At 39.3% G+C, this 14,141-nt stretch overlaps 1 protein-coding gene across 1 annotated transcript; it reads right to left on the bottom strand.

The window, feature by feature from the left end:
• Window positions 1-2,441: 2,441 nt before the first annotated feature.
• On the bottom strand, window positions 2,442-13,249 carry CAPSL (calcyphosine like). Its single transcript, XM_042455205.1, has 5 exons — window positions 13,140-13,249; window positions 10,748-10,884; window positions 7,289-7,466; window positions 4,038-4,247; window positions 2,442-2,693 (listed from the first exon to the last, which is right to left on the bottom strand). Exons 2-5 carry the CDS (start codon window positions 10,882-10,884, stop codon window positions 2,592-2,594), a joined length of 627 nt encoding a protein of 208 aa, XP_042311139.1. The 5' UTR covers window positions 13,140-13,249; the 3' UTR covers window positions 2,442-2,591.
• Window positions 13,250-14,141: the final 892 nt, after the last annotated feature.

Raw genomic sequence — 14,141 nt, 5'->3', positions numbered from 1 at the left:
TGATAGCATTCAGCTGTTAATTATCTTGTAGAGAATAGGTTCATTATCTGGTTGGTTTTGATTTTGATGTGATGATGTACAATTTTTCATTATAAAGATAGAAAGTCTCTTTGAATCAAAATTTAAAAATGCTTTAATTCACAATCACCATTATAAATGTGTAACTTAGAGCCTTATGGCATTACAGAAGATATATGGGAGGCAGCAAGAAAGAAGTGGCTTTTTGCTTACCTTCCCACATGATGTTGTAGAACAGTAGAGTCTCGATTATCTGACCTTCGATAATCCGACATTTCAGATTATCCGACCTCACTGCTCAGTGATTTCTTTACATTTTCAGAGGACTGAACTGTTTATACAGTACATACTGTACATCACAATGTTGATCAGCGATTTCTTTACATTTTCAGAGGACTGTTTATACATTACAGTGTTGTTACTGTAACATTACTGCAACGTTACTTTTACTGTTACTGCAATAAAACTTCAATACGTTTGCAATTCATAGTGATTTCAAAGGCTTTTCTTGGACCCTCCGGATTATCCGACATTTTCGGCTATCCAACTATCAGCCCAGCCCGCCTGTTTATGTCGGATAATCGAGACTCTACTGTATTTCTGTTCTCCCTCCACAGGGAGAGGGTCATAAAAGTGTGGCTTTTGCCAAATGGATTTTCCCAGCAGAACAAAAGGCGCACATTTACAATCATCTCCCTTCACAGTAGGGTAGAAATGCTTTTTGGGGGGAAATGGAAGATAAGCAGAAAACGGTTTCTATCTTGCTGCCTCTCATCTTTTTTTTACTATGCAATAAGGCTCTTAGAGTTAGACATTTGCAACTGATTTGTATTCACAGTCCCTATGTTTTCAATAGTGCAGGAAATACGTAGCAATTGCAGAAGTCCCCCAGTCCTGACTTACCAGGCGGCAGCAGCTGTGAGTAATGGTAGTCTGTTTTCCTCTTGATCAGGGCACATTCGATGGACATTTCCATCCTCTGCCTGTGCGCGATTCCCAGTGCTACAATCAGAAGCAGGATCCCTGTTGCAATTCTGTCTCACTCCCTGTCATCTTTTTTGTTCAATGTGATAAGGCCCCTGGTTTTTGGTCCCACCACCCCTCTCTAATACAGCTTTGCATGCTATGCAGCAAGAAGCTAGGCATGTGTGGTTAGAGTCAGACAAATGTATCTCAAGGAACGCTGTGAAGTGGAGCCTATGGGAAAAGAGATATGATCTAGGTGGTTGTCTGTTAAAGAGGTAGTTAGAGGTGGGATGGAATAGACTAAGGGGGTCAGAAACATAGTGTGAGGGCTAGTTAGGTTGAAAGGAGTAACGAAAATCTGAATTAGGTTTTGGGGACCTGAGAATGTGGGAAGTGTTCAGGGAGAAGTGTTACTTGCTTTGAAACAGAAGGGTTACTGTGTATTGTGCATGTGAAACTGACATATAGCTAAAACTTTGTTTTATTTGTTATATAATAAATCTTTACTGTTTTTATTTTCTACATCTCGTCTGGATGTTTCATTTTAGTAATTAACAAGTAAAACATGCCACACTATACCACACTGAACCCACTGCTAACACAGCCACTTATCCAGGATAGTGGTCACCTTGAGTACAGGATCCAGGGAGGGATGTTGAGGGTAGAAGGGCAAGATGAGTGTTTGAAGTCCTAAGGTTGGAACCTGAATAAGGAATCCATCACACGTGCCATATCCCATAGTTTTCTGGAGGGGTCCTAAATCCTCAGGAGCATCTTTTTGTGGGAGATAGGTGATTTAGTCGGGTAGAAGGGATGGACAAAAACTGGGTGTCCACCTTGCTTATATGAAGTAGTTTCTGCTAAACAGAAGCTGCCACGATGTACAATCCAGGTGTTTACGGGAGGGTTGTATGTTTAACCCTCAGCACTTTTCTTCCTATCACTTCCCCTGCCCAAACTTATCATTGAGCTCTGAGCCTCTCTGGAGCGGGAGGAATGAAGACAAATAGTCATGGTGGTGGGCAGGGAAAGAAGTGGTTTGGGAAAGCACTAAATGGAGAAAAGATTGGGCTCCTGTAGTTCAACTAGGGCTTCTTTCCAGAAACCCCCCTTTTGGACAAGGGCCAGAATCCTGTTGGTGTCTTATGAATGCATATGTTCCCCCAGAAAAGTGGTTGGACATCTTAGTCTGATCCAGAACACTGGTATTCAGTTCAAGATTGCAGAAACACAGATGCACATGCACATGCACATGCAGATGGGTATGTATATTCAATTTCATAGCATTGCCATCACCCTCAAGGGTGGCATAGCACAATCACTGCATAACCCTACATGCTGAGTTGCACAGCAGTGATGTAAGGTCTCGGCCTTTTCTTGCTTAGGTAAGCTTACTGACAGAATTAATGTAAAGTTTTGTCCAAAGACTGGTCCAGTGAAAACAAGATGGACAACAGTAATGATAACTAAATTTTACTGCAGTAAGTTCTGCAATTGGTTATTACAATGAATGCAATTACATTCTCCTGCAAGCCAGGCAAAGAGGATGCTTGCAACAACAACAACAACAACAGAACAGAACAGAGGAATAGTCTCATTTTATGCAATCAGATTTTCCAAGCATTTTTCATCATCACAATGAAATAGACGTCGGTGTCTATTGAAGCGCTGACACCTGCATAATAGTTCATGAATTCGTCTGTTGTAACCTGAAGCAAAGAAGTTTGAAAGAGAAAAAGAATTAAATCCATTTATTCTACATGAGACCTGTATTAGCAAGAATTTAGGGAAGGAAACAGCTTCCAGTGGAACATATATTTTTAATTTTCAGATGGAAATTACCCAAATCATGTGGATTCATTGATGATAGAAATGCCCCAAATAAACCACTGAGCTTATAAAAGGGGATTTTCCTGGGCAGTCTTGGCAAGCAATTTCCTTCCCCTCCAGCCAAGAACATCCAGAGGCTGGGAAAGTTACCTTTTTGGACTACAGCTCTCAGAATCCCCCAATGTATACAGTCAATGTCCATGCTTTCAAGGTATGCTTAGAACTGTTGTCCACAAAGGTAACTTTTTCCAGGTCTAAGAAAACCCTGGGTGCTTCAAGGTAGAGGGCTCCTAGCACTGTAATAAAAAGATACTAATTAAAAATAATAATTGTAAGCCGCTCTGATAGCCTTTAGGGCTGAAGGGTGGGGTATAAATACCATAACAAATAAATAATAAATATTGCACACTGATTCCACCTGTTTTGAGAAGTGAGATCAACTGTGTTAATATCAGACTCCCAGAGAAGAGTTTTAAGACATGAAGCCCTGTTCTGATGGGCCTGGTGCAGGGTGATCAGATGTCCCCCTTCTCCAAAACATATCTTACATTTCAGCCTGCTGACCAGGAGGAATTCCAAAGTGACCTCCAGTTTGACATGACTAAAAAGCATGAATTTATATTTATATTAGTGTTTTTAGCTTTTATAGTGTGATGGCCTACATTTTTCTTGAATGTCCTACATTTTATAGTGCCTTGTCCTGCTTTGTGGTTATGACATCCAGTCACCCTGGCCTGGTGGGAAAAGGCTTTAGAATGGGAGGACTTCTCTATCATGTGAGCCTCCTCCAAGCAAAGGAGGCACTTAAAAGGGACATCTATCTCGAGGGAGGGGATCTTCTTTCAACAGGAGACATACCTCTTAAAGTGTGTGGTAGATGCAGGAAGTTATAAAAAAAAAAAACAGCCAAACTAGTGAATGTATGAAGTTCCCTAGATGCACCCATGGTGGCAGGTGAAAGAGAACTTAGGAGGTCTGAGCGGGAACCATACTGAGGATGTGTGGTATGGAGGGGGAAGGGGGACAGGTGAAGAGATATAGCTGTAGAAATTTCTGAAACTGACCTGTGCAGGTGCATAAAATTTCCTACAGAGGAGTCACAGACACCATGAAGAACTCCAGGTTATGCATCTGTTAAATGCGATACTGAATTCCAGTTTTTATAAAAATCTTGAATATTACCATGGAATAACCTTTATACCCGTCTATCTTGTTTCACTTACCTGCCCATCTTTATCATAAGGTGAATCAAAGTTATCTAGAAAAGTCCTAAAAACTTGATCTTCTGACCATTCTCCGTTCTGGTACTTGGGATGATGTTTTGGATTATAGACTCCTCGTAGATCTTCAATGGTGACAATCCCATCCCCAGTCTTGTCTAGCTTTCGAAAAGCTTGCATAATGATTTCTTTCCTTGCATTAGACATTGGAGGCTAAAAAAAAAAGGTAGTAGAGACATTAGATTTGTCACCTGCTAACCAGTACTCTGTTTGTATCTCACCAATATTGTTATGGTTATTACCTAATATTTCTTAATGGCCAAAGTATGTGGATGGGCTATGTTTCCTTTAGTATTTTTTTACAGCACACAGGAAAAACCAGTTGTGAACATGGTTCACTAAAAGAAAGGCTACTTTTTTTTCACAGTACTGATGAAGGAAAGGTGAATGTAGTTTAATTAATACAGTGGAAAAATAAAAACAAAGAGACCTGTGTACAGATTACTATTCAGCCAGTAGTGTGCGATGATCGATTATATAACTTAAATCCAGATTTTAGTCCAAAATAGAATAAACCCTCAGAACATGCAGAAGGTTTGAGTTACTAAGTTCCCATTGATTCAATGGGTCTATCCAGATGGGGATTAGCAATTGGATTTAGGCCAGGAGTGGACAAAGTTAATCCTCCAGATGTTGATCCCCTTCCCCTCTGCCACTCCTTTCTCCTTTTGTGTCATGTCTGTTTAGATTATAAAACTGAGGGAAGGGAACTGTCAAATTAACAATCTCTAAACTGCTCTAAGGAGCTTACCACATTTTTAAATAAGCCGATTTACCTCTTTCCATTTTAAAGTCGTATGCAGATGCAGCCAGGTATTACCACACAGAAAATGCTGCTGCTGATGCTGCCATCCGGCTGCATCCCACCTAAAACCCAGCTAGAAGGGCTCAGATGCCCAATTTTCAAAGTTGGGAGCTTACATCATATTAGCTGGGTTTTAGATGGGATGCAGCCGGGCAGTGGCATCGGTGGCATTTTCTGTGTGATAATACCCAGCTGCATCTCCCATTGGACTTTAAAATGAAAGAGGTAAGTTGGCTTATTTAAAAATGAGATAAGCTTCCTAGAGTCTTTGAAAAACTGTAACTATATAACTCCTCACTGGGAAAGGCAGTTAAATAATAATATAAACTTCTTACGGCAAAATGGACAATGGTAAAAATGTATGCCACAATATAAGATTCAAAAAGCTTGTCAGCACTCATAATATGCACCCTGCACTTCCCTGTGTTTTTTCTTTACTAAGGAGTACGTATGGGACTCATAAACTGGCCCAGGATCACAGTGTATGAAGTGGACAGGTCTGATCCTTCCTTTCCCAGAATCATGAACTACAGCCCATGTCCACACAAGGAGTGGAAAGTAATAAGCTTCCTATAACCTCTGTGCTATGCAGAGCTTGGAAGTTATTTTCTTAGACTACACCCCAAACTCTCCCAGCTAGCAGTGACTTCACCTTTTCCAAGCTGACTTTTAAATAAAGAATGGACCGTTCTCTGATGTTACTACTTTTCTTTTCTGATATGTCCTTAACAACTTTGCCTGATGAAGATGTCAGAAAGCTTTGAAAGCTAGCATAATGTATTTTCTGCCTTATGGTGTAACTATAATGTGCATTTTGGATTTTAGTGTACTTTGCTACATGACCAAAAGAGATGCCCTGAATATATATTTTCTCAATTAAAAACACAAGCACACAAAAGTGTACACTATATTTTGAATATAGCATCTAGTCTCACTCTAAGTTTCAAAAATACCACAAGACTTGCTGTTCTTCCATTGAATCAGGAGCCATTGCGTTTCCTCTATTTAGAAGCTATTTGGAAAACATTTAGCAAGTAGATGTATTGCCATAATTGTCCACTATTACCAGGGACAAAATGTGGAACAAATTCGAGACCAAACTGTAGGACAACTGCAGGACAAAACTCAGCCCAAAATGTAGGACATTTAAGAAAAAGGGAGGACCTTAAATGTCCTACATTTTGGGCTGAGTTTTATCCTGCAGTTTTCCTACACTTTGGTCTCGAATTTGTCTTACATTTTGTCCCTAGTAATAGTGGACAATTATGGCAACCCCTCCACCCCATGCTTCAGAAATTCCATATTGTTCACTGGCCAGGTTCAGGCTGTGGAATTCTGGGAGTTATAGCCAAAAAGAGTAACATTTCCAAGTCCTGATGTGTTCTAACACAGACACATATAGACTGGGATCCTGTTAGTGACATACGCATGCATAAGTCATGCTACACATGCAGGCCAATTATTTGCCATACCACAACAGCTGCATGCTGCTGAAAGAAGCAGAAGCAGAGTTGCACATAGAGCTACAACAATTTAGTGTATTGCAGTTGCACATTGCATATACACACTGCAGTTGGACACTGTGCAAAGTGATTGAGCAGTGTGCATTGCACAGCAGCACCCAGTTGTTGGCATGTGTTACTTAATGTTGCTATTTTGCATGGGCGCTGCATAGTCCAGGTGTAGCATATCTCCACCTTTGGATATTTACACTGGGCTGAGGGGGAGTTGGAATACACCCACAGAGGAGAATTGCTGCTGCCTGGTATGTGTTTCCTGATTTCCCTTCCTTGGCTAGATGGCAGCTTTTTGTATCTGTAACTGCACTTCTCCAAGCTCTGCAAGTGATGGAGTCAGAACAGATTCCAGGAGACAGGCACAACTTATCTAGGCAACACCTGGAATCTACTTGCTCTAGAAAGGCCCACCAATTTGAACATTTACTATGCCTTAGCCCCCGTAGGCATTAGACTCCTGCCCAGCATTGCCACCAGCACCTGTGGCCATTTCAATCTCCCAGATTATAGAATTGTCCATCACAGACTCCTCCTTCCAGAGAGGTTTGCCAACTGGCACCAGTGAATTTGGGATGATTCCATGCATCTTCTGTGTTATTTGTTTTTTGTTATCATTTCCAAATTATGATGACCCTAAGTGAGGTTTTCATGGCAAGATTTGCTCAAACATTGACTTTGCCTTCATCTGAGGCTGAGAGAGTATGATTTGCCCAAGGTGGGTTCCCATAGTCAAACAGGGATTTGAACCCTGGTTCCCAGATTCGTAGTCCAATGCTCAAATCACTACATCATGCTCGTCCTCCTCCATGTTATGTACTTCCCAAAATACAATGCCATGGGAAAGCATGTTTGTTGTTTTTGAAGTAGCTTACTCTTAATGTCAGGAGAAATTCATCAAAATCAATTGTTCCACTTCCATCTTTATCAAAGATTTTGAAAATCTTTTCAGCTTCTTCTTTTTCGATCAACACAGCATAGTCATGGAGGCCTTTCAAGAACTCTTTGAAATCAAGAGTCCTGTTGCGATCATCATCCATGATATGAAAGACCCTGAGGAAAAGAGAGGTGACTATGAGGAAAAGAGTAATAAGCTCATAGGGGTGAGGTGACAATGAGTTACAGAATTTAGGGTGGAAGCTTTCAGCAAAAGAATGAACAGCCTCTATAAGTTTTGAAGTAATTGGAGACAGGGCCTTTTCAGTTGTAGCACCCCATCTGGTAATTATTTCCTTATACAATCCCTTGGTGCCATCTCTATTGGGGGTGGTTGGGGTGGAAATATAGCCCCTACAATTCTTTGTAGTGGAAGTTCTAGATTGCATTTGTGTCTATTTTGTATTTTTATTTAGGGCTTTAAGAATGCATCCAAATGTTGCAATACCACAGAGCAGCACAAGCAGAAGAGTTCTGTGGTCAAGTCCTGTACTGGGACCTCATTGAATACATGGAACTTTTGAGTCAGTGTCAAGTGTACTATAGAATTTGTTGTACAGATTGAGTCTCCCTTATCCAAAATGCTTGAGACCAGAAGTGATTCAGATTTCAGATTTATTTGGTTTTGTAATACCTGTATTTCCATAATGAGATATCTTGGAGATAGACCCAGGTCTAAACACAAAACTCATTTATGTTTTTATATACAGTGGAACCTGGCTCTCTAGGAATATTGAGGTCTTCCAGTGTATCTCTATGGTCAACATCTGCCAGAATCATGCTTGAAGACCTACAAATTCCTACACAAATTTCTAGAGAAGTTATCTAGGAGCTACTATGTTCCCTAGCACAACTCTATGGTTGACTTCCAGCACAATTGCCCTGGAAGACTTAGAGATTCCTAGAGAAAGCTGAAAATAATAAAATCCACAAAAGTCAAAGCCGCAAGTGAGGAGAGCCTTATACACATAGCCGAAAGGCAATTTTATGCATACTATTTTTAAAATAATTTTGTGCATGAAACAAAGTTTGTATATTCTGGACCATCAGAAAGCAAAAGTGTCAATATCTGAGCCATCCATGTCAAAAAAATGGGTTTTGGAATATTGCAGATTTTGGAATTCTGGATAAGGGAGAGTCAACCTATACTGTTCTTCAAATACAAATATATAGGGAGTTAAATTGTGATTGAAATATTTAATTAATGGATGTTATCAGACAAGGGAAATTGGAAATATAATCCAATGGCAATCTGAACACAATCATGGGGTTTAACGTTATTGCGTGATACACTACCACACACAATTTTGGGCAATAGAAAGTCAGTCCAAGCGCAATCATGGGATTTCACGTTATTGCATGAGAGGTGATCACACACAAATTCGGGCAATGGCATGATATTTTTGGGCAATGGGAAGGCAGTTCGAACGCAATTCACATTCACGTAAATTCACTGAACTAGCGAATTCACGTGAAAGCATTCTGATCCCACTTCCTTTTCATTTGAAATTAAGAGAAATTCCTCACGTGTGATAAACTCCATAGTTAGCTCCATAGAAGCCAGAAGGAAGTAGGCATATTTAAAAATATTTTTAATATATACTTGTATGTTTACTTCATTTATGTGCCCCCTTTTGCCCCTGAGTGGGATCCAAGGTGGCTGACAAAAGAATCAACTAAAATATTTTTAAAGCACAATTAAAATCATTACATTAAAACAGTAACTTATAAACAGTATAAAATCATTAAAAAGGATACAAAAGTTAAAAATAACAAGAAGCCTCCCTGCAAGTAATAATACATTAAAATCCTACTTGAGCAAAAGGTATTTGCATACTAGCAAGAAAAGAGCAGGGAGGAGGCCATTCTAGTTTCCCATGGAAGGGAATTCCAAGGGGTTTGAGAAACCACTAAAAAGGCCTTTGCCCATATCCTCACCAGAGAAACCTGTGATTTGGATTTTAGATTTTTTGGATTTGTAATATCTATATTTGCATAACAAGATATCTTGGAGACTGGATCTAAGTCTAAACAGAAAATTGATGGAAAGCCCTCCCCCGTAGATCTTAGGACTCTGGCAGGTTTGTATAGGGCAGTGGTTCCCAACCTGTGGGTCGGGACCCCTTTGGGGGTCGAATGACCCTTTCACAGGGGTCGCCTAAGACCATTGGAAAACACATATTTGCATGTAGCAATGAAAATAATTGTATGGTTGGGGGTCACTACAACATGAGGAACTGTATTAAAGGGTCCTGGCATTAAGAAAGTTGAGAACCACTGGTATAGGGAATAATGTTGGTCTTCCAGATAGTCTGGACCTAAATCACAAACCTTCTTATTTGCTCAGGCAATCTGCTAAAGCCATTGTGTTAATTTCCACACTGCGTTTCAACTGTGTCCTGTGGTTTAAATGTATTTTTATTGATAATCTTGGATTTAAATTGTGTATGTGTTTTTCTTTTATTATTACATCCTCCTTTACTGAACCATGGCTGAAGAACTTCTAATAAAAGAGTTATTGTTGTTCTTGTTGTGTGCCTTGAAGCCATTTCCGACTTATGATGACCCTAAGGGTTTTCTTGGGTTGAGAGAGTGTGACTTGTCCAAGGTTACCCAGCAGATTTCCATGCCCCGGCGGGGAATCGAACCATGATCTCTAGGGTCCTACACTCAGACCATTACTGCTGGCTCTCCAATCAAAGCCTTTAGTAAAATGATATCAGCAAATTTCTTTGACTATGAAATAACCACAAACTATGCATTTAACAATGTACTCTTTTAAAACACACATATACATTTTGAATATATCCAAGAACTCAGGATGACCAAATGTCCTAACCGTAAAGGAAGACAATGCAATGCCAAAGGTAAGACAGGCAAGAAAAATGTTGGATATTGCAAAATATAAGTCAAAAATACTCATATAAATATGAATTTATGCTTCTTAAGCATGCTCAACATAGAGGACATTTGGAAATTCTTCCTGGATAGAAAGCTGAAAAGTAGGACATGTCCAGCAAAAGGAGAACATCTGATCACCCTGCAGGAACTTAACTTTCATCTTGTACAGCTGCAGTCTAAAATTATGTTTCTATTTCTCTCTCTCGTTCTCTCCCTTCCTGGTTTCCTCCCCCTTCATTTTAAGCCTGTTTACAATAAGTTTAATGAGCTGTGAAAGTGCTTTCACCTATAATGAGGTCTCTGCGGCCTGGACACGGTCGTCCTCCTCCCTAAATCCTGCCTGCCTCAAGGATAACTGGCTCACATAGCAGCATTTGAGGAGCTTTCGAAACCAGGGCAAGAAAGTTGATGTTTCCTGGCTGCTGTGCTTCCGTAATCTCCTGCCCTACAGAAGGCCATGACTTGGTTTAATATGTTACTTCATGAACTCATTTTACCTGGCAAGGCCTTTGATGCCCGCAGATCCCCTTGTAAGACACTGGAGCCGGAGCCTCTCGATTGGATCTGTGGTTTTGGCAAGCTTTCTTTTGGCCTGGATGGCCATCTCCCGATCGTGCCTTGCTGTACCAGCCATCTAGAAGAAGAAAAAATAAGGCAGTGATTTTAATAAGTAGATAAGGGATTTATGGTCACATGTTGCAAAATAAGGTCTACATTGCACTGCAGAAATGATGCTGTTTGGCACCGCTTTAACTGCCACAGCTCAGTGCTATGGAGTTCTGGGATTTGTAGTTCTGGGAGATATTTAGCTATCTCTGTCTGAGAACTCTGGTGCCACAACAATCTACAAGTCCTAGGATTCCATAGGATGGAGCCATGGCAGTTAAAGTGGTGTCAAACTGCATTATTTCTGCAATGTCAATTAGACCTATGTTGCTTTGATGGAGAAAAAATATTCCCAACTGTTGGTGTTTGTAAAACCTTTAAAATTTAGGATTTAAGGCATACAGCACTACAGATATTTAAATAGTTAAGTGTTTTGAATCTTAGGAAGAAACACTAAAAACTGTAATAGTTCTAGCTTAACTTAAAATAAGACAGTCTAACCTACTAACAGCAGCTTGATATGCAAACTAATTAATCTTTTAATGGCAAGTGGCATTAAAGTCTGTAGATGACACTGCTGTTAAAAACATAAAACCTGGCAAATATGTTGGCAAACCCACAAAAGAATTCACTTTATCAGATATATGGAGAGTTTGGTTAATATACAAGCTTGGGATGACATTTGGAAGGGGATTTTTAATTAAAAAATGAATGAATACAATAAATGACTGCATAAATATTGAATATATGAATACAAAGATGTGACACATGAATCAGAGACGTAAAGAATATACCTACAGTACTCAGTTGCCAGATCCAACCAGCTTCATAATGTAAACATTATGTAGACTTCCTATATGCACCATTTATCATACACCAAAAAAACCCCTACCTCAGCTGACAACCACTTTTTCTGTATAAATATTAAAAGTACACACAGACAATGCTAACATACTTTGCAACTGGTCACCTTAAAGCAAAACCCGTTTTAGCCCAAGGGCTTTATCTAATTTCAGGTAAGATCATAGAATCATACAGTTGGAAAAGACCACAAAGGCTATCTAGTTCAACCACCTGCCATGCAGGGATACACAATCAAAACCATTTAGAAACTGTTAATGCTTATTCAGTTGTGGCTGTGTTGGCCATGTAGCAACATACAACAAAATCCACAAATTATTGGCTAATTTTCAATTACCTTTATTGGCCAATTTTCTGCATTTTGGTTTGCCAACAAAGATCACATTTCTGTGGATTTTGGATTTTGTGATAGTAAGCTAACACTTAGAAACCTGAGAAAAGTTATTTTCTATATTCCTTTTTTTTTTTTTTAAGGAAGGTGATTTTCAAAAGATCTAATACTGGGAGAAAGGCAAGATAAATTACTACAAAAGAATCCTGTGGCACTTTAAGAGCTAAGAAATTTATTGTGGAAAGGCTTTATACTTAACAAACGTTGAAAGGGATGTAGGAAAATGCTTCACACTGAGTCAACCCGTTGAAGATCTAGCCCAGTATTGTCTTTTCTGACTGGCAGCCTCCCATTTTTCTGTTCTCCTATTTATACACACACAGATAGATAGATAGATAGATAGATAGATAGATAGATAGATAGATAGATAGATAGATAGATAGATACAAACACACACACACACACACACACACAGGGCAAGGTGTTGGCACCGTTAATTCTATTATTCTATGACCCTGTAAAATTACAAATCCCAGGATTCCATATGGTGGAGCTGAAACACTTGAAGTGGTGTCAGACTGCATTATTTCTACAGTGTAGATGCACCCACTATGGATTATTAATATACATTCTGCTACAAAGATAACATCCTTCCCCCGAACTGCAGTACTATTTATTTATTTATTTATTTATAATTTAATTGCATTGCTTTTACAAAAATAAAATTAACAATAGTTCCTTCATTGGACATATTTCCATTGTTCTTATTACATTGTACTGCAGTACTATGGGCAACCGGGGTGCTTCCAGATAACTGATGTTTAAAATACAGGAAATCATACAACATCAGTAAAATGCCTCACTTAAGCATATGCATTGGCCAGGAGATTCTGTGAGTTGTAGTCCAAAAAGTAACTTTTCCAAGCTCTGCGAATCAAAAACTATAATTAAGTCCCACCACTATCCCAGCAGAATACAGCACTTTAAAACCCAAAGTCCTTTGAAAGCAAAACTGGCTGATGTTGACATAAGTGACATAAGTAGCCTTCCTGAGCCAAGGGATAAAAAGAATGAGAATAAGCATCCTTTACCTTTATTCTGCTACCTGTTCTCTCTACCTGCTACTAGGGACGCTGCTTTGTACAGTTTGGAGGAAAGTGGGCCTGTTTTTCCCCCTGCATCTCTTCCTCCTCCCTTCCTCCTCTGATTGGGCTGCTTATGGCAATTGGTGCCAACCCATGAAAAGAAATGAAATCTAATTGGAAGACTTCCATGTCCATCCACGTCAGATTACTTGTTTACACATCGCTCCTCTGCCTGGAGTTTACCACCAAGTTTCCTAGGTGACAAAGGTGGCTCTGAAAGGCCTGGCGTAACTTGCCAGGGCTTTGATTGTTTCTGTGGCTTGTGTGTGATGCTCTTCTGCACCCTCTCCCTTTGCTTTGGATTTGTTGCATGGGGTGGGGAGGTTAAAAGGCAGCAGATCAAAAGATAAGGAAAGGAGAACATGGGCAAGCAAGAAAATCAATGCAATGCAGAGGAACTTATCTTTCTTTTTATTTATTTATTATGTATCTATTTATTATTTTAGTCATTTTTAACCATCTAATTTACCATCAAAATAATAAGCACCCAGAAAATCAAAAGGCACAACAAAAACACATGGATTGTGCACATATGTCTCTTATGTGCACATATGTCTCTTTTTGTTTGGAGTGTTGAGGGAGGGCATATTGTTTGGGTTCTCTTTTTATTTTCCTCTTTGTCTTTTTTTTCTTTTTGTTGTGCCTTTTGATTTTCTGGGTGCTTATTATTTTGATGGTAAATTGTGGACAGCCACAAAACCCCAAATAAATGGGTCCTGGAACAAATCAGGCCTGAGATCTCCCTGTAAGACAAGATGATTAAATTGAGGTTGTTGGACTTTGGCCATGTCATGAGAAGACACAACTCATTGGGAAAGACAATGATGATAGGAAAGGTAGAGAGCAGAAGAAACAAAGTAAGACCACATGCCAGATGGATGGACACAAATAATAATAATAATAATAATAATAATAATAATAATAATAATAATAATAATAATAATAATA

This window comes from Sceloporus undulatus, chromosome 2, assembly GCF_019175285.1.
Source record: "Sceloporus undulatus isolate JIND9_A2432 ecotype Alabama chromosome 2, SceUnd_v1.1, whole genome shotgun sequence".
NCBI lineage: Eukaryota > Metazoa > Chordata > Lepidosauria > Squamata > Phrynosomatidae > Sceloporus > Sceloporus undulatus.
Note: the sequence above shows the minus strand (reverse complement) of the source record. Positions and strands in the feature narration are given on the sequence as shown.